General features: G+C 40.5%; 2 protein-coding genes across 2 annotated transcripts; one reads left to right on the forward strand and one right to left on the reverse strand.

Annotated features, from left to right (window-relative positions):
• LOC121516735 (leucine-rich repeat extensin-like protein 3) lies at window positions 1-6,278 on the forward strand. The gene is made up of 4 exons (XM_041798139.1): window positions 1-62; window positions 146-194; window positions 292-436; window positions 5,475-6,278. Exons 1-4 carry the CDS (start codon window positions 8-10, stop codon window positions 6,276-6,278), a joined length of 1,053 nt encoding a protein of 350 aa, XP_041654073.1. The 5' UTR covers window positions 1-7.
• A 1,816-nt stretch (window positions 6,279-8,094) lies between these two features.
• cops6 (COP9 signalosome subunit 6) lies at window positions 8,095-21,882 on the reverse strand. Its single transcript, XM_041797870.1, has 10 exons — window positions 21,807-21,882; window positions 15,889-16,014; window positions 15,667-15,798; window positions 15,290-15,378; window positions 14,827-14,889; window positions 14,694-14,741; window positions 14,494-14,608; window positions 11,637-11,729; window positions 11,294-11,394; window positions 8,095-8,519 (listed from the first exon to the last, which is right to left on the reverse strand). Exons 1-10 carry the CDS (start codon window positions 21,847-21,849, stop codon window positions 8,379-8,381), a joined length of 951 nt encoding a protein of 316 aa, XP_041653804.1. The 5' UTR covers window positions 21,850-21,882; the 3' UTR covers window positions 8,095-8,378.
• Between the last annotated feature and the right edge of the window lie 30 nt (window positions 21,883-21,912).

Below are 21,912 nucleotides of genomic sequence, written 5' to 3' on the forward strand. Positions count from 1 at the left end.
GTTCAAGATGATTTCCTCACCATGCTGGTTGGGGGCTCTCTGCTGCATCACGTTGCTCCCAGGTCAGTCTACCTCTTCATCTCCATCCTCCATGGAAGCATTGCTGTGTTTTTATGATCACTGGTTGATTCTTCCTCTCTTCCAGGTCTTCTGGAGGCCAAATCTTTGTTGAACATCATCCAGCAGGAGGGTAAGTCCTCAGCTTCACTGACTCTAGCTCCATCTTTACAGACTCCTGTCTCTTAGTGATGGGGTTTTGTCTCCTCTGATTGCAGAGATGGTTCCTGTCAGTGACCTCAGCATCGACTCAGAGAAAGCAAACGGCTTCCTGACCCACTCCAGGCCCAAACGTAACGTGGACCCTCGGTGGTACAGAGGAAACCCGGACTTCCAGGCTTATTATCGCTACTACAGCAGCATCGGACACACTGAAGGGGTGAGACAGCGGCATGGATGGGACTGGAGAGGCTGGGGTGGTCTTTAATTGGTGCATGATAAAGGGAGGAAGCATCACACTTTAATCTTAGAATTATCAGATTATGGGTTAAATATCCTCAGTTTCAGACCGGCTCACTGACCAGACCTTTGAGATTTATCCTCACTGCGATGATTTTCATTACAGGAGTTAGAAATAGATTCCTTTTTTAAAGTGTGTTTTTTTTTTTGTACTGAAAGTCTGAGATTAATTGCAATTAAAGATTTAATCTTCAGAAAGATAGAATAAACACTCACCGGCCACTTTATTAGGTACACCTTGCTGGTACCAGGTTGGACCCCCTTTTGCCTTCAGACCTGCCTTAAATCATGGTGTATTTTCACCGAGGAGTTGGGAACATTCCTCACAGATTTTCATCCATTTTGCACATCCATGATGTGAGTCTCCCATTCCCCGGTGCTCTTTTGCAGGGGTTCTCAAACTTTTCAACCTGCAACCCCTAAAATAAAGGTGCCAGAGAGCGGGGAGCCCCCTGGATCTGAGGGTTGAAGCGTTGACGCAGCCTTGCATGTTCAAGGTTAGTCATGTGCAGACAAAGGTTATTATAGTTCACTAAAACTAACTAAATGACTAAAACTAAAAGGTAAAAATCATGTTAACTTAAACTAAATAATAACTGAGCTTCATGAGAAAAACTAAAACTAAATTATGTGCTGACAAAACGAACAAAAATGAAATAAAATCAGAGAGTCTTTGACAGCATCACACTGTCTGACATGAACACCCAGAGAGAGTAAAGTGGCCTGATAATTGCAATGGTCGGTTTTAGCTCATGAATTGTAGTCAAACATAATAGTTGAATAAATAAAATGAAAAGTGAAGATCCCCTTTGGGTCTGGCCCTCGACAAGTGTCCCATATTCCCCAAAAAACTAAAACCAAAAAAACTAAACTAAAACAAGGTATTTTTTCAAAATCAAAACTAATTTAAGAAACCAACAGGAAAAACTCATAAAAACTAAACTGAAATCTAAAACAAAAGGTAAAACTAAATAAAAAAGCAAACTAATGAAAAATCCAAAACTATTACAACCTTGGTGCAGACTTATATTTAAGGATTTTAAGCATTACCTTTATTAAAACTTAAATCTCACCAAAATACCATGCTTGTATTTTACATTTGACTAATTCTATGCATATATTTTTATTTCAAAAGTGGGGAACAATACCCTATACTCAAACTCTGACTAAAAATGTTCATCAACAGCCTTTTTTCCATGACAAAAACTAGACTAAGACTAACTAAAACAGATCTGTGATGACTAAAACTGACAAAAAACTAAGTTTAGTTTTCATCAAGATGACTAAAATTAGACTAAAATGTAATGTAGTTTTCGTCGGACATTCAAAATCTGTGATATTTCTCCTCTGTGGGTAAATCTGTCAAAAACAATGCATCTGTATCTATTCTGCCTCTCAGCTGTAGAAAGCAGGGACCCCAGGTTAGACAGAGAACACACTACCATGATTTGGTACCAGATTTAGGCAAGAAAATAAATGCTTGGACTAAAATAAAGACTAAAATATGAGGACTTTTATGGACTAAAACTAGACTAAAATGTCTTGACTTTTCCTCGACTAAAAATGTAACGGGTAGAAATGACTAAAATGTGACTAAAGCATTTCATTTAAAGACTAAAACTAAAATCAGAAAGAGCTGCCAAAATTAACAGTGGTGTGCAGGTGCCAGTCAGTATGTTTGTGTCAAAGACTAAAATTAAGGGTAGCTGTCTTTATTTTTTTTTTATTTTAGCTTTATTCTAGCAGCAGAAGACCACAGAGGTAGCACTGCTGTGGGCTAAGAACAGGAAATGGAGGCTAAAGTTATAGGGCTCACCAACATTAGACGACCCCTTAGTACCAACGGAGCCAACCTGAGTACTGATGCTGCCCATGTCCATCCCTTCATGGCCACAGTGGACCATCTTCTGATGGCTCCTTCCAGCAAGATAGCATGACGATGAGTCCACTGAACGCCAACGACCTCCACCGTCACCAGATCTCAGTCGGGTAGAGCAGGGGTTCTCAACCTTGGGGTCATGACCCTATTGGGGGTCACGAGACACTGAGAGGGGGTCTCCAGACGCCTTAAAAAAAACTAAGAATATTTTTAAAATTACAGTGTTGCCACTTTTTTACCAATTTTACCAAACTTTTTTTTTTTTTTTAACCTTTATGTAACCAGATCAATCCCATTGAGATCAGGATCTCATTCACAAGGGCGACCTGGCCAAGAGGTCAGCAGCACACGTCAAATATCAATACAAAATTAAAAAGGTTTAAAATGGTTTTAACCCTTTTCATCACTTTTTAACACCAGATTTGCCAATTCTAGCACGTTTGCCACTTGAAACCCATTTTTGTATATTTTAAACCTTTTCCACCACTTTTTTTCTGCCTGATTTTGTCACTTCTGAACAAATTCTTGCCACTTTCTGCCTATGGTTGCCTCATTATTGCCACTATTAACCATTTTTTGTACCCCTTTCTGCCCATTTTAACCAGTTATCCCATTTTTGCCTGTTTATATCAATTTTTCATCCCAGTCCACCAAATTTCCCTCAATTTTTTGCACTTTAGCCATTTCAGCCACTTTTTACTCCACTTTTAGTACTCATTCTTACCAATTTAATCCATTTTTGGTTATTTTTTGGCCACTTTTATCTAATTTCGCCACTTTTAACCCATTTATGTTCTATAAAAATCCAATTTCAACACCTTTCCCACCATTTTTTGCCATTTTTCACTAATTACGCAATTTTTTACCCATTTTAAATATGTTTTTAATGAAAGTTATTTCATTTTAAGCTTAACTTCCCAATGAACCATGGTTTTGCTGACCTCCATGGGCCCCCAGTTTGGCTGGATCTGAGAAACCTTCCCCTTTATCCCTCCTTATGGGCAGTGTTGGGTAGCGTTACTTTTGAAACTAACTCGTTAGATTACTGCGTTACATATTGAGAAAAGTCATTTGTTACGTTACTGCATTACCTACATCTAAAACTAATGCGTTAGAGTACTTTTGTGTTACTAAATATTAAAACCCTTTAGCCACTCGTTCCACTCGGGGGTTGGAAAAACGGCAGGTGGTCTGCGTTTAAATGTGCAGACTCTAATGTCGATGTACAGCGTAATTTACAGCCCATAATCTGTGTCTCTGCAGCCTCAGAACACCACTAACAAACAGGAAAACCTTCACAGCTCTTTAACATGCTCACAATTAGACAACAAGCTGAGCTGAGGCAGACAGAATCACTCTAACGCTGTGTAATAACAGCGCGTAATTGGAACAGCTGCACAGCTGATTCAATGAACGCAAACAAGCTTTTAAACGTACGTTTCACCAGGATGCTGTTCTAGTCCCTTTTATCCAAAAATCCATCATAATGGGGATAATTCACCAGTGGTCTGCTGTCCTCTCTGTCATCTTGCTGGCTCTACAAGCTAACAACGCCACTTAATGTCACAGGATGTTTATCTTCTGGCACGTGCCAACGTGACTACAGGAAGAGAGAAGGACAAACAGAGCAGATGCTTCAAGGAGCGACCTTTTTTTACCTTTCTTTTTTTTGAAGCCATGGAAGAGAGAGGAAATGTAGGATTTTTCTTTCAGTAACGGATTGCTTTTATGGAAATGTAACTAATAACGGGATTACTTAAATTGTCAAACTAACGCGTTACGTTACTCGTTACTCCAAAAAGTAATCTGAGTACTCTAACAGATTACTTTGTAACGCGTTACCCCCAACACTGCTTATGGACGGCCTTGTCTCCACATGACTCTTCTTGAATGTTCATGGCTGTGTTCAACCACCTTCAGGTCCAGTGGGGGTCCCCGGTCTCTGGCACCTTTATTTTGGGGGTCCCGGGCTGAAAAGGTTGAGAACCGCTGCAGTAGAGCACCTTTGGGATACGGGAGATCCACATCAGGGACAGTGGGGGGTCTCCAGTCCCCATTATTTTGGGGGTTCTGGGGACCCTTTTTTCTATGCTTATGATAATCATCACACATCACTGTGGGAAACTTTTGAATGTTATTTCTTAATATATGTGGGTTTGATTTAAACTGCAGTCATATCTTAAAGATGCTAATACTTGAAGCCGCTCTGACTTTGCTTTGTTAACCCTGAAGGATCATGATTGAGCATTAGCTACAAGTTTGGGCTTCCAAATGAGCTTCAACTCATAAAGAGAGAAAGTGAAATTCCAGCTGTTTCCTATACTGATCTACAGTAGGGCTGAGAAACTGGAAAAATGCTAATCATGATTAATTTCAGAATTTCTGTAGTTAATTGGGATCATGGCATCCTTTATAGAATATTTTTCAAATTTTAGACTGTGGGTAGCGGACTTCCTGAATGGATTTAGACATGTTTTTATATTAAAGGTGATGTCACTAATATAAACATGGAAAAAGGAACTTATTATGGGTTAAAGGTCACATGTTTTACCCTTTACGACAAGTTTATATCAGTCTCAGAGGTCCCAAAACATGCCTGTGAAGTTTGTTGCTGAAGAAACACTCCAGTTTTAGGTTTCTGCATGTCCTATCCCCTCTGTTTCAGCCCTGCTCAGAACCAGCTGTTTCTGTGTCTGTGACTTTAAATGTTAATGAGCTGGCTGACTCCACCCCTGACCACACCCCTCCCAGGAAGTGGATGTGGCTCTCCTGATCCTCCTCTCAGCTGCCAGCTGTGAGGAGGATCAAGAGGGGGAGGGCCAACCAAATCTGGGGGCGGGGCTAACTCTCCACATGACATCATGAGGGGGAAATCTGAGAACGATTTGTTTCAGCACACATTTTCTGAAAGGTGGAAAAAGAGAGGGAGGGAGGGAGGGGACTGTGGTCAGGCCAGGGGAGCATATATTTTTGTTAGAAAAGCCTGAAAATTTGATTTTTGCATAATACTTCCCCTTTAAAAAGGAAATTAGTGAACAGTGAAAAGCTAAATGTTTGACCTCTGTGCTCTCTGTCCCAGCTCTATGAGATCGATAAGCTGCGGATGCTCTACCAGCAGATGAGGTACCTGGAGCACGCCTACGGCCCCAACGCCTCCTACTACCAGAACAAACTGGGAATGCCGATGATCCCGTGTGACCCGGCCACAGACAAGAAGTGCAAAGTGATCCTCCCTCCTCCTCCTCCCATGAAAGGGGTCCCAAAGCCCACAGAGCCCCCAGCAACTCCTCCTCCCTTGGCCCCGTCCATCTCGCAGGCTGATGTCCTCTTCCTGTGCAACAAGAAGGACCCCCTCTGTAAGCCCCACATCGTCTACCTGCCCACCGGCGCCGTACCCGTGCTCTGTGACCCCCGCTACCACCCCAAATGTGTACCCCAGAAGGCTGCGCCAGAGCCGGTCGCAGTGCCCCCACCTCCTCCGATGAAGTCTGCCCCACCCCCACCTCCTCCGATGAAGTCTGCCCCACCTCCACCTCCGCCGGTCCTTGTGAAGAAGTCCCCCCCGGCCCCTATTCGCATCTTCAAGGGCATGGAGTACGACTGCGACCCCTACTGGGACCCCGACTGCCTGATCGACCACCCACCCAGACCCATAAAGGGGAAGGTGGTGGTCCCACCGCCGCCGCCACCTCCAGTAGTGGCGGAAAAGCCCGTGGAGGAGCCTGCCCCGCCTGAACCCATGCCAAAGAAAGTGGCCCTCTTCCCTCACCCCTACTACCACCCCATGCCCTATGACCCCCGGGATGATCTGTATGACCCGGTCCGCTTCCAGTACCCTCAGCCCGCTGCCTCAGCAGACGAGCCTGCAGAGGACGGTCAGTGAGGAATCAGAGGGAGGGGTTCTCCACTTTAGAATCAAACAGACTTTAACTGAGCAGGTTTGAGAGATTCGAAACTGTTAAGAATACAAGCACTTGTTTAAGCCAAGCTAATGTATTTACCATCACTGTTCTGCTTTGTTTTCAGCCGATGCAAACATGTAATGCCAATGAGTTTTTGGATTAAAGGAACAATAAAGTGACACCAAACAATGAGGAGTACTCTGACTTTGAACCTTCTTTATTTTTAAGATCATTTGGGGGATTTTGTCTTTGCTCAGAGAGGAAATCCACAGGTAGAGGGATTGGTGTGCAACATAAAGGCTGCTTATTCTGCCAATCCAGCAAAACCAGTGGCTCACTTTAAAAGCACATTAAAGCTCCAGTTTGTCTTATTTTTCTAAGAACTCTGCGGACTAAAGAGTCTCCTACCTTCCTTTCACAGTCAAATGTCTCAGTTTTATCACTCGATCCGTCACCGACCCTGCGGCAGAAGTTCTTAAAGATAACTGTAAAGCAGTGATACTCAACACATGGCTCTTTAAACTTTGACCTCAGAAATTTATCATAGCAAGTTACATCAACCAGTTTGTTTCCCACACTTATACAGTAGGTTTTAATGGTCAAACTTAAGTTTCAACCTTTTTTACCCTTTTTTACATTTTTTTTGCCACTTTTAATCTATGTCTTCTGTTTTTAGCCCATTTTTACCACTTCTTTTTGCCACCTTATCCTGCTTCTTTGCGATGTTTCACCCATTTCAGCTGCCTTTTGCCGTTAAATGCTACTTTTACCCCATTTTCTCACCTTTTTTGCCAATTTTAGTCAATTTTTACCACTTTTGACCACCTTTAACTCATTTTTTTGTGACTTTGCACCCATTTTTGATACTTTTCACCAAGTTTACTCCATTGTATGCCTATTATGCCCCTTTCCCCCATTTTTTGCCACTTTTAATCAATTTCTGCCACTTTTTCCCCATTTTCCCACCTTTTTGCCCGCTTCAGTCACTTTTCGCCGCTTTCCAACCACCTGTAACTCAATTTTTTGTGACTTTACGCCCATTTTTGCCAGTTTTCACCCGGTTTTCTCCATTGTATGCCTATTTTCCCTCTTTCCCCATTTTTTGCCACTTTTATCCCATTTCTTCCCCTTTTCATCAGTTTTTTTAGCCACTTTTATCCCGCTTCTTTGCTATTTTTAGCCCACTTCAGCTGCCTTTTGCCATAAAATCCCACTTCTACCCCATTGTCCCACCTTTTACAGCTTTTTTAGCCGATTTTAGTTACTTTTCACCATTTAGATTGTGGCTGTTGCAATGGTATTTTTCATCAATTTGGCTCTTTGGTTGAGTAACACTACTCTAAAGAAACGCTGCTGATGGTCTTACTTGCTCCTCACAGGCGCGTTAAAAAGGTGCAAGAACACTAAAAAGGGAAAATGCATGCTCCCCTGAATGCCACATGGCAGGTAAAGGCAGACTGGTTAAAGCAGAAGTGCAAGCTTGCAGGCTGGGGGTGATTACCTCTGCTTCCTCTGTACATTTAATAGCCATAAAAACGCTGACTACTGTTAGACCCCAACTCTGCAGATATAAGCCCCCCCTGCACGCTTTCTCCTGCCGTGCACGCTCGAACCTCCAGAGGCAATGGAACAGCAGGAGCTCGACTTCAAAAGCCTAGCTAACAGCAAACACTCCTGACAATAAACCTGCAGCTACAGTAGCTCCATAGATTCCACTTTCTCAGAGTTTACCTTTATACATCGTCTAGCTGGTGATGATCGCATAGGTGTAGAAAGAAGAGGAGCCAAAGTCCCATGAAAAAAATCAGCAGATCATTTATTACATACAGAAACATGAAACAATAAAACAAACGGGGTCAAATAAAATAACGCTCATGTACAGTGGATTCATCTCTGTGCATACTGGAGAAAGAGTTTCTCTGACTGACTGGTGTTTAAATGCTTTTAGATACACCTGTGGCCCAAAATGGTGAACTGGTCTGAGAAGCTACGGAGTTTGTTTTAGCTGAAACACAAACCAACCAAGAGAGGAACAAAAACAGAGGAAGAAAAGAAACTGCAGTGCTCGCTCGTCTCTGGCTTCAAAAGAAGAGTCCTCTCATCCTCCGGCCGATGCCCTGTCTGTCGTACAGAACGTTGAACTTGTTGATGAACTGGTTCATACTGTTGCAGGTCTTCGTGATGGTGCCTAAGTAGGCCATGAGGCCCACGTCGTTGCATTGCTGCCCAGGGGAAACAAACAGAGGCATAATTAATGAGCCTGAGAATGAGACTGAGGGGATCTCACATATGTGTAGAGGTCTAAGCCTACTTTTTAGTCTTTAAAACAGGATTTATAAAGTAATCTGACATTGCATTTAACACTTTTAAAGACCTTTTCTCTAAGTACATTTTAGGACAATCACATCTTCTTCTAAATAAATACCAAAGCTACATATGTGAGAACAAAGACATGAGAATTATGGTCGTATTACCTATTATAGTGCAAATTAGGCTTTATGGAGAATTTTTAAACTAAATTATGAGAAAAAAGAAACTGACACCATCAGTTTCCATTTGAATGGAAGGTCTTATTTCAGCCTGTAAAGTGAAATCCAAAGTTTGTGTCTTAATACTCTAGATATACTGGAATATGGTTGCTGTAAACATGAAAACACTGAGATCTACATGTGACTGAATTCTGGATTTAATTGCATATTAAATTGTAATCACAATGTTGGGGAGAAAAAAGGGCAATAACATATTCTTCCAAATTGTCCAGCCCTATTAGGTACTAGTTCATACAACCTAGAGCAAAGGGTCCAAACCTTTTCCACTGGAGGCCACATACAGAAATCTATAAGGATGGCGGGGACACTTTTATATGCCTCACCTAGATATCAAAGTAAGTGAAACCAGTCTACTGTAGGATAAGATATGGTCAGTGAGTGGGTATGCTTAAATGGCTAATTGATGGCTGACAAGGCAAATAGCCAATCAATTTTAAGGGTTTTGGGGAGGCCGGTCAGATTTCAGAGGGCCCTGGTCGACTCTGACTACCTCAGTCTCCGCCCCTGGAACGTCTACTGTGCTGCTGTAATACACAAATGAAGATCTTCATTATTTTGTTTGCCAATATGTTTACTATCTAAGGTGTAGCCTTAATTTATTCCTTAAAAACAGCACAAAAATGTGTGGTCAAAATGTTTGTTTACAGTGTTAGTGTGGTAGCACTGCCTTGTCCTAAAACTAAGGAGAATAATACAGTCTAGCACAAGCATCATGCTCTGTTGAGGGCCATAGTTTATGTAATTTAATGAATTTTCAGGGGGCCAATCCAAAATGGCCCCGAGGCATAGTTTGGACCCCTGACCTAGAGCTTAGATCAGAACCAACATTTCTGCCCCACCCTACCAAAGCCCTAGCATTTATATATTTATGGGCGAGAAAGTTTTATGGTTAATGCTTTAAATTATATTTCTGAGTCATTTTAATGACAGAAATCTGTTCCAGTGATAATCTAAGTATCTCAAATCTATGAATTACAGACTTGCAATCACTGCATGCTGAAGCTGTTGAGCGTTTTTAAGATGATCAGACTGTTAACAGACGGTGTTTTTGGTAAACTGATGCTGCCCTTACACTAGAGGAGAAATGTTGAAGCTAAAAAATCAAGAATAGAACAGTTATGCTGCCATGTCTGACAGGACGTGTTTGGCCCAGACCAAGAGTAGCGGCTGACATCCTAGCCTGATCTGGTTAAGGGCCGAGATTCTGACCTCTAATGTAGACCAAGATTAAATGCAGTAGTATAAATCAGACTTTAGCATGACATCTGTGTGTTCAAAACTTAAAGTCTGATTTAAAAAACACAATCACAGTGAATACTCAGCAGCAGACAAAAACTACAATCCTGGTCATCTACAACAGAAAAAACCCAACAGACCAAATACTCACTCCTGCTGAAATAACCTCTGCTAACCAGGCCTTAGTCGATGGTTTACTTCTTAGTAAAGTGAATATATCTGAGCCTTCTAAAGCAGTGGTTCTAAACCTTGGGGTTGGGACCCCCTCTGGGGTCACGAGACACTGAGAGGGGGTCACCAGATGCCTTAACAAAACTAAGAATATTTTTAAATTACACTGTTGCCACTTTTCACCAATTTGACCAAATTTGAATCCTTTTATATAACTTTAACACCAATTTAATCAATTTTAGTACATTTTTGCCACTTCAACCCATTTTTGTCTAATTTAAACCCTTTCCATCACTTTTTTCTGCCTGTTTTTACCACTTCTAAACCAATTCTTGCCACTTTCTGCCTATTGTTGCCTCCATCATCCACTTTTTACACTCATTTTTCACCCATTTTTGCCAGTTTATATCAATTTTTCATCCCAGTCCACCTGATTTCCACCCATTTTTTGCACTTAAAAGCCATTTCAGCCACTTTTTAAGCCCCTTTTACCACTTTTTGGACCCATTTTTGCTACTTTTATACAATTTCATCACCTTTTCCACCATTTTTTTGCCATTATTAACCAGTTTTATCCATTTTTAAACCATTTAAATTGTGTTTTTAACATTTAGGTCAAATATAAAACATGTTTTCCACAGTTGAACTTCACAATGGACCATAGTTTTGCTGATCCCCAGTTTGGCTTGGTCTGAGAAACCTCCCCCTTTATCCCCCTTATGGAAGGCCTTGTCTGCACATGACCATTCTTGATTGTGCGTGGCTGTGTTCAACCACCTTCAGGTACAGTGGGGTCCCCAGTCTCTAGCACCATTATTTTGGGGGTCACAGGCCAAAAAGGTTGAGAACCACTGTTCTAAAGTACGTATAAAACAGGCATCACAGTGATCGTCTTTATCACAGGATGCTAACACCTACTGACTCGTTGATTTTAGAACCTCATGAGGGTTTCTGATAGGAAAAAGATCTTCAGTCTGATGAAAACAAACCCTGCCCCTGGTTTATACTAAGTTTGTATTTTGTGAGTAGAGTTTGCTTACATCGTAGAAGTCCGTTTTGAATTTCGTGGTGCTGAGGACCGGCAGTCTGTGACACAGGGCGTTGGCTTCTCGGAGGATCTCGTGATTAAATGGCACCTCTCCTGTGGCGCACAAAGACAGACAGGAGAGAAAAACAGCCGTGCTAAAAACAATGAGGCGCAGAAAAAGCTGTCAGACAGTATCAGACAGAGGTCTGTCATTATGGAGGCGTGTTTCAGGGGCCTCCTTTAACAGGCCAAAAGTGAGGAAAGGAAACATCTCATTTCAGTGCAGCTGTTTTCCAGACTTATCTCCACATTCTTTGCTCTCATGGCCTCATTAAAAACTCCCCGATGTCGCTCACCTGCTTCCACGGCTTTGACGTACTCCAGGATGATCTTCACCCGGCTGTGGAGCATCTTTATCGCGCTGTGCTGGGCTATGAGGTGTTCAGCAACTGGTGGGAAATAAACAAGAAGAGCATAGGGTGAAATTAATAACCACCTGCCTTTCATCTGTTGTTTTCACTGGTTTGTGTGCTTGTTCTAATCAGTGATTCTAGTCTGCACTATCTGATCACTTTGTTAAGAATGATCTGCTTCCAGGTGAGACACCTCTACAGGTAATGTTGGATGCTGGTGGTGACTGTTGTGAGGCCTCCATGTCCATGCCTGCACCAGGCCCATGCCACATCTCTCCAAGTATCCTCCCACCTGGTCCTGGGCACCCAGTATGTGGTGAGCTGGATCAGGCCTGGGAGAGCATGCCAGGTGCCCATAAAAGCGCAGCTACCATTCCCATATCAGGCAGAAAACCCATCCCTGGTCTCCTGATCACGTCAGCATCAGACACACAGTCTAACAATGATACCCAAAGATGCACTGAAGAGACGCTGTCACAAAGGAGTCCAGCTGGTGCCTCTGTCCATCAGTCAACATCCAGGCCTCACAAGAGTATCCCAAGACCAGACGGACCAAGTACCGAAAGACTCTGACTTTGGTCTACATGCTCGGATGCCAAAGACACCACATTGTCTTGCTCAGCGAACCCATCGCCCCATGTGTGAGTCAATGTCTGCAGCTGATCTCAGCCCTGCAGTCAAAGGATAGATGGATCACGCTGCCGAGGTAGGCGACCTGCTCTACAACATCCACGCTCTAACCATTCACAGACTAAGACCTGATGACAGCATCCAGGGAATCCCCAAACACCTGGATCTTTGTTGTGGCTCAGGAGATGTGCATTCCCAACATTTTCCAGCACCTTTTGCGTGGAACAATCTGCAGACTGAATTCAAGCTGCAAAACTTGATGTCTGAATGTTTTTGAATCCAAACTTTCTGAATGTCACTGCTTTAATTGGTGACTTATAATTGTTTTCTGTCACTTCATGTATGAGTCTGAGTGTATTGTTTGATGAAACGGTTTGTTGCTGCCATTCTTGGTCAGGTCTCACTTGAAAAAAGATGTTTGATGTCAAAGGGACTAACTTGGCTAAATAAAGGTTAAATTAATAAAATAAAAACATCAAACTCCAGTTAAGAACCTCCACAAGGACATCTAGAGTCTTAACATGGATAAAACCAAAGACATCACCAAAAGACACCCCACAGTTCTCTGACCCCGTATCTCCTGTTAGATATCCATGTTTGCTCTATTGCTGTACCCCAGTGCAGGGGTTAGGGTTTGACTAGTGCAGGGGTTCTCAACGTTGGGGTCAGGACCAAGGTTATTAAAGTTAACCAAAACGAAATAACTAAAACTAAAATTCAAAAATCATTTTAGTTATCTGAAACTAAATAAAAATCAAGCTTTACCAAAAAAAAAAAAAACCCAAAAAGTAACTAAAACTTTATAGTGCATTTACAAAACTAGTAGTTTTATTTCTGGAGTTGTATTCAAACATCTTCTTTAAATAAATAATAAGTGAAGAGTAGCCTGTTTGAATATTTATTTAAAACTGTATGATCCTCACTCAGCCCTGACATCTATCCGTAAAAAAACTAATCTAATAAAAACTAAACTAAAATTAGTCATTTTTGCATAATAAAACCTAAACTAAACTTTATACCAGCAGTTAAAACTAATGAAAACTAAAATGAAATCTAAAACAGAAAATTAAAACGAAATAGAAACCTTGGTCAGGACCCCATTGGGGGTCGTGAGACCCTGAGAGGGGGTCTCCAGATGCCTTAAAAAACTAAGAATAGTTTTTAAATTACACTGTTGCCACTTAACATCAATTACGCCAAATTCTAACACATTTTTGCCACTTAAAACCCATTTGTTGTCAATTAGAAACCCTTCCACTTTTTATTCTGACTTTTTTTTGGCACTTCTAAAGCAAACCTCTTACAAATTGATATACCCATTTTTGCTAGTTTAACCAATTTCTGCCTTTTTCTGCCTCAGCTAACCCTTTATTGCCAGTTTGTATCATTTTTTCATCCCATTTCACCAAATTTCCACCTATTTTTTGCCACTTTAAAATCCCATTTTACCACCTAATATCCCATTTTCTGCCACTTTTATCTAATTTTTGTGCACTTCTAACCCATTTCTGCTACTTTTAAAATGCAATTCCCCCACCTTTCCCTCCATTTTTGCCATTATTAACCCATTTTAGCTATTTTAACGTTTCTGTTTTCAACAAAAGGATTTACATTTATAAGAGGGCTACTTACTACACAACTGAGTCAAAATGTGTTTCTTTGACAAGAATGGTTTTTATTCAGGTTAAATATAAAATACCACAGCGTAACTTTACAATGCACCATGATTTTGCTGGCCCCCAGTTTGGCTGGGTCCCTGAAAGCACTCCCATTTTTCCCCCTGATGGGTGGCCTTGTCTCCACATTCTTGAATGTACATGACTGTGTTCAGCCATCTTCAGGTACAGTGGGGGGTCGCCAGTCGCCGGCACCTTTATTTTGGGGGTTGTCAGCTAAAAAGGTTGAGAACCCCTGTCCTAGTGTATCAGTCATTTTGCACTTCCTGCCCTTGCTGGGTGTAATAGAACAGCTGAAACTTGAATTTCTTTTGGGGTCTATAAAGTATTTCCCTATTTCCCAGTATTCACTGAAAACCTGTATTTTTCCTCTCTTCAACTGATTTGTTACAATTAACGTAACATTTTTATTTCTGTGCATGTGTATAATTTGCTTACAGCTTGCAGGAATGCATGATAAATCCTCCACAGAGTGAAACAGCAGCCTCTCTTACCTGTTGAGTTTTCTCCAGTGCCGGTGGCTGTCATTCGAGCGACGTGGTCAACGCCGATTCTCTCTGCTTCCTCTGTGGCCAAAGTGTACGTCAGTTCAGCAAACAGCATAGTCGCCTGGATAGGAAGAAAAACCAGTGATTAATGTTCTCTACAGTGTCCTACAGTGACCTATGACCTTCTTCTTTAGCGTGAAGATTACCTCGCCATTGATGATGTCGATCACAGATTCATAAACACTAACAGGAAGCTGTTGGAGAGAAGGACACAGTGTTTGAAGCAGTGGTTTGTGCGTACATATACGAGAGGCTTTAGGAGAGTGAAACTGAACTCACGTCGGTGTGTTTGGTCATCGGGTTAAGCTTGAGGAAAAGCGGGCTCTCGATAATCTCACACACCTGGAAGAAAGACGGCAATAAGAGAAAGAGAAAACACACAATACTGTGAGAAATAACTCTCACACTCTGTGTTTTATAATTTAGTTTTAGTTTGCTCTGCAAAGATTTAACAGGTAGGAAATAAATGACAGGTAAAACCAAAAAGGACCATGTTTCAAAGAAATGCTGAGCAACATTCAGATTCAATCATGACATTTCCTACAGCAGTGCTCCCTTTCTTTCAGCTGAAATGTGTGAGAATACCAGTTTAAGACATGAAAATATTCAAGTTTCATTCTTTTATAGAACAGTTATAGCAATAAGGTATTTTTTTTTTTGGAACTCCTCCAGCCCTATTTCAAACCAGTGTCGATTTTGGCAGCTATTTCATACTCAGTCTATGATATTCATTTCTGCCTACCTGCTTATGAATATGGATATCTGATGGGTCTGGGGGGCCGCCTGTGGTGTACCATCCCAAAAACTCCATGTCTTTGAAGACCTGTTTGACTAAGAGACAAAGGAACAAGTTAGAGACATGATTTGTAAGATGCATGCTCAATTTTTTAAATAAGAAATGAAAAGAATGGAAAATGATGTCTCTTAAGCCTTTAATTTTCTGATAAAAATCGCATTTGTTGATGCATTGACTGATCACACAGACGCTGGTTTTGCAGGTGCAATCATTCCTAATCTAAACATTGCAGCAAAAACGAGCTATCTCTCCTCTACATTTATAACAAGTCATGGTGTTTAGAAGTCAGCAAGATCAGAATCTTTGACTTTAAAATCACTTACACTGTTCCTCCTTGGTGTAGTAGTATTCTTTGTCAATGTGCACTTGGTCATCTATGGTGTGAGACAGCAGCTCGAAGGAATTCATCACCTCGATGTTCCTCCCCTCCTGCTTCCCGATCAGGGCTCCGATCACTGAGCGGGAAAAAAAGATGAACTTCTGCTTTAATAGAAAAGCTCTACTTGTCACAAATCTATGCAGGCGATTACAGCTGACAGACGTACCCTGCATCGGTCGTCCCTCCTGTGAGCGGATGCGTATCCAGTGGTCGGATATGTTGAGGATGACCAGAGGGTGTAAGGCCACAGAAACACTCCCGGTGACCCCTGATGCCATAACACTGGGGCTGGCTGCGGTCACACAGAGACACAAACAAGACGGGCTTCAACACTCCTGACATGACAGCAGGATAGCTGATTGGATGATTGATAATAAATTTCATTAGCATTTCTGTTCTTAATGATAGATTTAGAAACTTTGGAGAACTTGTTCAACTAGTGAGCAGGTTCAGAGAGTTCCCTTTGGCTGTAGGAAGCTCTTATTTTCCTCAATCACGTGTCATTACCTGACAGAGAAAAGCAGCTTTATCAATTATAAGAACATTAAAAGATTATTGAGAACTTCAACCAAAAAACATCTGTGAAAATGAGAAGAAGAGTTATATGTGTAGCAATCAGTGATGGAAAAGTACACGACTATTGAACTCAAATAAAAATAAAGTTACTGAGGTTAAAATGTACTCATGTAAAAGGACTGGTCTATAAATCTATTCAAGTAAAAATATTGTGTTTAATGTTTACTTTAAGTACTGTGTAGCTTCTGGGGCTGAATGATTTAGGAAAACAGTCCAATTACAGTTATTTCCAGTACTGCATTTGACATGGAATTAATTTTTAGTTCTTCATCTCATGTTTTTTTCGACAAATACAATTAATAAATTATTTCATCTTACAGACAACATGATATCAGACAGATTAAACATAAACTGCTCTTTTCTGTAGGTGGAGTCTGTAGTTTAGGATGACATAACACAATGTATGAATCAGGAGGAACTACATAACTTTATTTATCTACTCCATCACAGTAATAAAAGTATTTGTTTAGCTTACAGCCCAAGAGCAATCATCATAGAGCTGAACAATTTTAAACAAAAATCTGTGATTATTTTGACTAGGGCTAAGAAATTATTTACAAATTAGATTAAATCACATTATGGCCCACTGCACTTTCCAAATCACAGACAGTGAAATATTGTCTTAACCTGAAATGTGCCAAAAAAGCAGTTTAATACATATTTTTCCAGATTATTTTTGCTCTTCACATTATGCATGCATTTAAGTGCCTATTTTAGAATACTTTTTAAAAATCATACTTTTCCTAATGGCAACTGATATAAAATTTGTCAGTAAGTCAAAATCACAATCAGATCTCTGTCAAATCTTTGATCGCTAGTTTGATTTATCTAATATTGTGCTGGTAATAATAAAGAGTGAATTACTGCTTTTTGAGCAATACATAATCTGAGGAAACTCAAAAACAAATGCATATTAAATTATAATATTGGGAAAAAAATTGCAATTAGATTATTTTCACAAATGGTTAAGCCCTAGTTTTGACTCATACTGCTGAGGAAATGTGAACTGTTGTACTGAAGGGAATTAGCATTTTCATGTCATTCTCCTTTTTATAAAAAAACATTTACAGGACTAGAAAAGCACACAGAGAGTGCAGACCTCCACCATCAGCCCTACCTCCCATTAATGAAGAATCCTCTAAAAACATTCCTGGATCCAGACGGTGATCTGGATCACTCCCAAAATCTAATTTGCCGATTACTCCCTCCCCGGTGGGGTGGAGACACGATGAGGTAAAGCATTGGCTTCGGTACGTGTGGACTGTCATGGCAGAGGGTGAATATTCCTCTATTCCTCCCAGCATTGTGAGTATTCTTGCTACAATTCGCTGTCTTTCTCTCTGTTACGCTCTGACTCGTCTCCTCGACCGAGCGTGTGTCTCTCAAACTCTATGAACTCCAAAACTTTGAATAGAAACACACCCAAAAATGCTGCTGGGGTTGAAGTTACTCATGTCCGCCATCTCCTGGTGTAAAATGGTAACAGCGCAGACCTACGCCATTAGCCCTATCTCCTAATAGTAAAGACTCCTTTAAAAACATTCCTGGATCCTGACGGTGATCCAGATCAGTCCCAAAATCTGATCAGTTCTTCCTTATGCCATTTCTGCCATTTCCTGAAAATTTCATCAAAATCGGTCCACAACTTTCTGAGTTATGTTGCTAACAACTACTGAGGAGTATGATATGAACCTTCCTTATTGGAAATAACAACATGAGTATATACATCTACTACCAGATTTTCTCCTGTAAAGTCACAGCTCTATAGCACAGTAAAATACATCAGCTGTTTGTGGATGTGATGTGGAATCATTCTTTCTCTACTGTGTAGCCAACAGCTCCTTCAGCAGCAGACTGTTACACCCCCCCTGTAAGAAGGAGTGCTGCTGCAGATCTTTCATCCCCCCTGCTGTCAGAGTTTTTAACACCATCAGGTGAGTTTTGCACTATTCCTCTAAACGTGAGGATACATGGATGAATGTATGTGTATATGCTATACATGTAGAACACTTGTATATATACCCCCAAAGTTGCTACAGCCACCTTCCACAGTGTGTATTTCAATTCATTTTCAAACTGAACGGTAAATTTGTTGTTATTTTTCAGATGTTTATTTGGTACTGGAATTTTTAGTCCTTCTTTCACATCAATACCAAACACACTGTGTGTGTGTGTTTATTTATAATCTGCTCTAGTCCTTCCACAAGAGAAGGTGTACAAATGTTAATAAGTAAATATTACATTATTGTTATTTTTGTATTGCTAATTTTGGTTATATTATATTATGGTATTGTTTTGCTCCCTTTATTCTCTACTTCTCTCTTGTTGAGTTGTTGTAATGACCAAATTTCCCCTGATGGGGGATCAATAAAAGTTTCTCTTATCTTGTCTTAAAAGTACAAGAGTATTGTACTCGAGTAAAAGTACAGTTACTCTGGTTAAACCCTAAGTATAACCAAGCATTAGAAATAATGGATAAAAACAGGAAGTGACACCACTGTCACATTCTGAAGCAGTATCATTTGCTCAGCTTTGATCATTTTACAAAATTCTCATGTTTGAAACTTGTTTTGAAGTTTTAGAAAACTTAGCACCAGAATTTTTAAGCAAACTTTCTACAAGGCACACTAGTGTTAGGACCTCCAGGAGCACAGCCAGTGGTAACTGAAAAATTGCCCATTATTAGAACTCCCCGGGGCAGTCCGCTTTTCTCTAAGGCTCTCTAATGTGGAATGAACTACCAACTGAAATAAAACACACACATGATATAAAAGTCTAACAAAAGCATTAACCTTTCTGACCTGCTCACAGACTGTTACCCAGTCAGATCACTCAGATCTTCAGGTATGAGCCTCCTTAATATACCGAAGGTTAGAGGTAAATCTGGTGAAGGAGCATTTAGCCATTATGGTGCTGTCCTATGGAAAAAGCTGCTGGCTGACCTGAGAGCTGGAGACACTTCAGGCTCTTTAAAGAGAGGTCTGAAAACCCTGCTTTTCCCTTGTGCCTTTAACTGTTAGACCTACGGTATTTTTGCCTTTTGGATATGTTGTCCTGACAGAAAAGACAACATAAGCTGCATTATATATGTATATTCTGTGTGTGTGTGTATATAGGTGTGTGTGTGTGTGTGTGTGTGTGTGTGTGTTTTAGGGGGTAAAAACTGTTTAAGTTTTTATTGCTTTTACTGTTTGTTTAAGAATCTTCTGTAAAGCATATTGAGTCTACATTTGTATGAAATGTGCTAAATAAAGTTGAGTTGAATTGAATTAAAAGATGGCTAAAACAAAATCAGAGATATGAGCCTTTTAACCTACTCCATGTCAGTGTTAATTTTGACAGCACTTTTTAATTTAGTTTTATTTATAGTCTTTTGCCAAAAATATCTTTTAGTTTTAGTCATAATTCAGTCATCTAAATTGTTTTAGTTTTAGTCTAGTTTTAGTTGACAAACCTTCCCAACATTTTAGTCGACCAATTGGATCTCTCCCTAACTTACCCCGCCACCACGCAGCAAAAGCAGTTGTGATTGGATCTCCTCGTATCTCATCCCACCTTTCCACACAGCCACAGTAGCTGTGATTGGATATACGCCTAACTTGCCCCTACTTTCTACATGATGACATGAGGTCTGATTGGATAACGTCTCTGTCAAACATTTTTGTCTCATTTTTATTTGTTGACTAAAGTTTCAACTAATTTAATTTTAGTTTTTGTCCATGTGCACTTTTTTTATAAGTTACTTTCTTGTTTTCATCAGGGGAAAAAAGGCTATTAACAAAAACTATAACGAAAATAATTAGTCATTCTGACACTGATTTTTTAAGTGTATATGTTTTTATGTAGTTCTACTTGAACAGGGATGATGTGTACTCACATCTGGGTTAGGGTTAGTCTATTCCAGCGGTTTTCAAAGTGTGAGGCGGGCCTCCCCTGGGGGGCGCCACAGAACTTCAGGGGAAGCGTGGAACCATAAACCAGAAAAAAGGTGATTTGCTTTGCTAACTTCTGCTGTGCATGGAGCAAAATGAATAAACTTCCAGTTACTTTAAGGCAGTGATACTCAATGTGTGATTATTTGTGGCTTTTTTATGTCTTAATTTTAAATATTATTACTCCAGAAAACCTTAAAAAGGGAAACTTTTTTGCCCCTTCATACCATTTTTGATATTTTTCATCCATTTAAGCTACCATAGGTCATTAAATACCACTTTTTCCTACTTTTTGCAGCTTCTTTTGCCACTTTTTTCCAATCTTTGACATTTTCACCATTTTTTTTACCACTTTTCGCCCAGTTAAGCACCCTTTTGTCATTAAATACCACTTTTTTCCTCCTTTTTGCCCTTTTTACCACTCTTGACTGCTTTCCCCCCCATTTTTTTGCCTTGTTTTTGTCCCCTGTTACTCATTATTGTGTCACTTCTCACCCATCTTTTTTCACTTTTTATCCCCATGTTTGCCCATTTCCATTGTTGCTGCTTTATGACATTTTTTCCAACTTTCACTTATTTTTATTACTTCTTCAAGCTGTTTTCGCTTTACCACTGAGATTGTGACTTTTGCAGGGGTATTTTTCAACAGTTTGGCTCTTTGGTTGAGTAACACTGCTTCAAGGATTATCAGAGCAGAAAATCAGGCAGTATTGGCAATAAATTCATTACTGAAACCAAATAACTGATAACCTGGGGGTAAGCCAAGACGGGGGTTTAAAAACATTTGCAGACCAAAATATCAAAGATATAAAAATATCAAAAGTATTTAAAATTAGACATAAATGTTTGAAAATGTGGTGAAGTTTTTTTCAGTCTGAATCTTTATGTGGGTGGGGGTCCACCAAATGGCTAATTTTCTCTTAGGGGAGGCTCACTCTCACACACTTTGAAAACCCCTGGTCTATTCAATGGAAGCAGAGTGAAAACACACCACTAGATGTTAATATTATTTTATTTTATGTTTTATTATATTAGATTTATCTACACAGCTTACCTCAGAGCAGAGTAAAGGTTAGCTGTGTCTATTATGGGGATAAATTAATGGCGTATGCGGTTACGTCACATCTAATCCGCGGTAAGGGGCTGAACATATTAGGGCCAAATTTTCGTCCCAGTCCAGCCCTGAACGATACGGTAAGGCCGATATATCGGGCCATCTGAGGAGCAGCGGACCAGCCCTGTTCAGAGCCAGGATTGTTGATTGCAGGCTTCCCTGTAGGGTTTGATTACACTGATTTTACCGTTCATTCAAGCTTGAATTGCACAGAGCAAATTCTCGAAGGATCGGACATTTCTAATGACTCAAACATCCTCGGTACCGAATTTGTTGACAGCTTCCCAGCAGAGCCGTCAGCGTTAACCCGCTCCAGCAGCGACTCTTTAGCTAGCCCCTTTAACAACACAAACCCATCACTGCAGGTCGTTCATAACGTTACTGGAGCACGGATTAGAAAACCCGCTCAGAGTTTCATCATCATATCAGGGCGAGAAGGAGAGATAAGTGAGATATACTCGCCTGCCCCATCCACTTCCATTCCTCCACCATTGCTGGTCGCCATCTTGTCCGGTAAGACGCGCAGGCGCACTGGACTATTCACATAACGGTAGGTGGCAATATAGCC

Source organism: Cheilinus undulatus, linkage group 10 (genome assembly GCF_018320785.1).
Source record: "Cheilinus undulatus linkage group 10, ASM1832078v1, whole genome shotgun sequence".
NCBI lineage: Eukaryota > Metazoa > Chordata > Actinopteri > Labriformes > Labridae > Cheilinus > Cheilinus undulatus.

Bases quoted from the DNA above. Each gene is read 5' to 3' on its own strand.
- LOC121516735 (XM_041798139.1), top strand. From the start codon at position 8: ATGATTTCCTCACCATGCTGGTTGGGGGCTCTCTGCTGCATCACGTTG. The intron at 63-145 runs GTCAGTCTACCT...CCTCTCTTCCAG, and splicing joins CTGCATCACGTTGCTCCCAG to GTCTTCTGGAGGCCAAATCT. The intron at 437-5,474 runs GTGAGACAGCGG...TCTCTGTCCCAG, and splicing joins GCATCGGACACACTGAAGGG to CTCTATGAGATCGATAAGCT.
- cops6 (XM_041797870.1), bottom strand. From the start codon at position 21,849: ATGGCGACCAGCAATGGTGGAGGAATGGAAGTGGATGGGGCAG. The intron at 15,379-15,666 runs GTAAGTGATTTT...TTTGTCTCTTAG, and splicing joins CTACACCAAGGAGGAACAGT to TCAAACAGGTCTTCAAAGAC. The intron at 14,609-14,693 runs GTAATCTTCACG...CTTCCTATCCAG, and splicing joins TCGACATCATCAATGGCGAG to GCGACTATGCTGTTTGCTGA.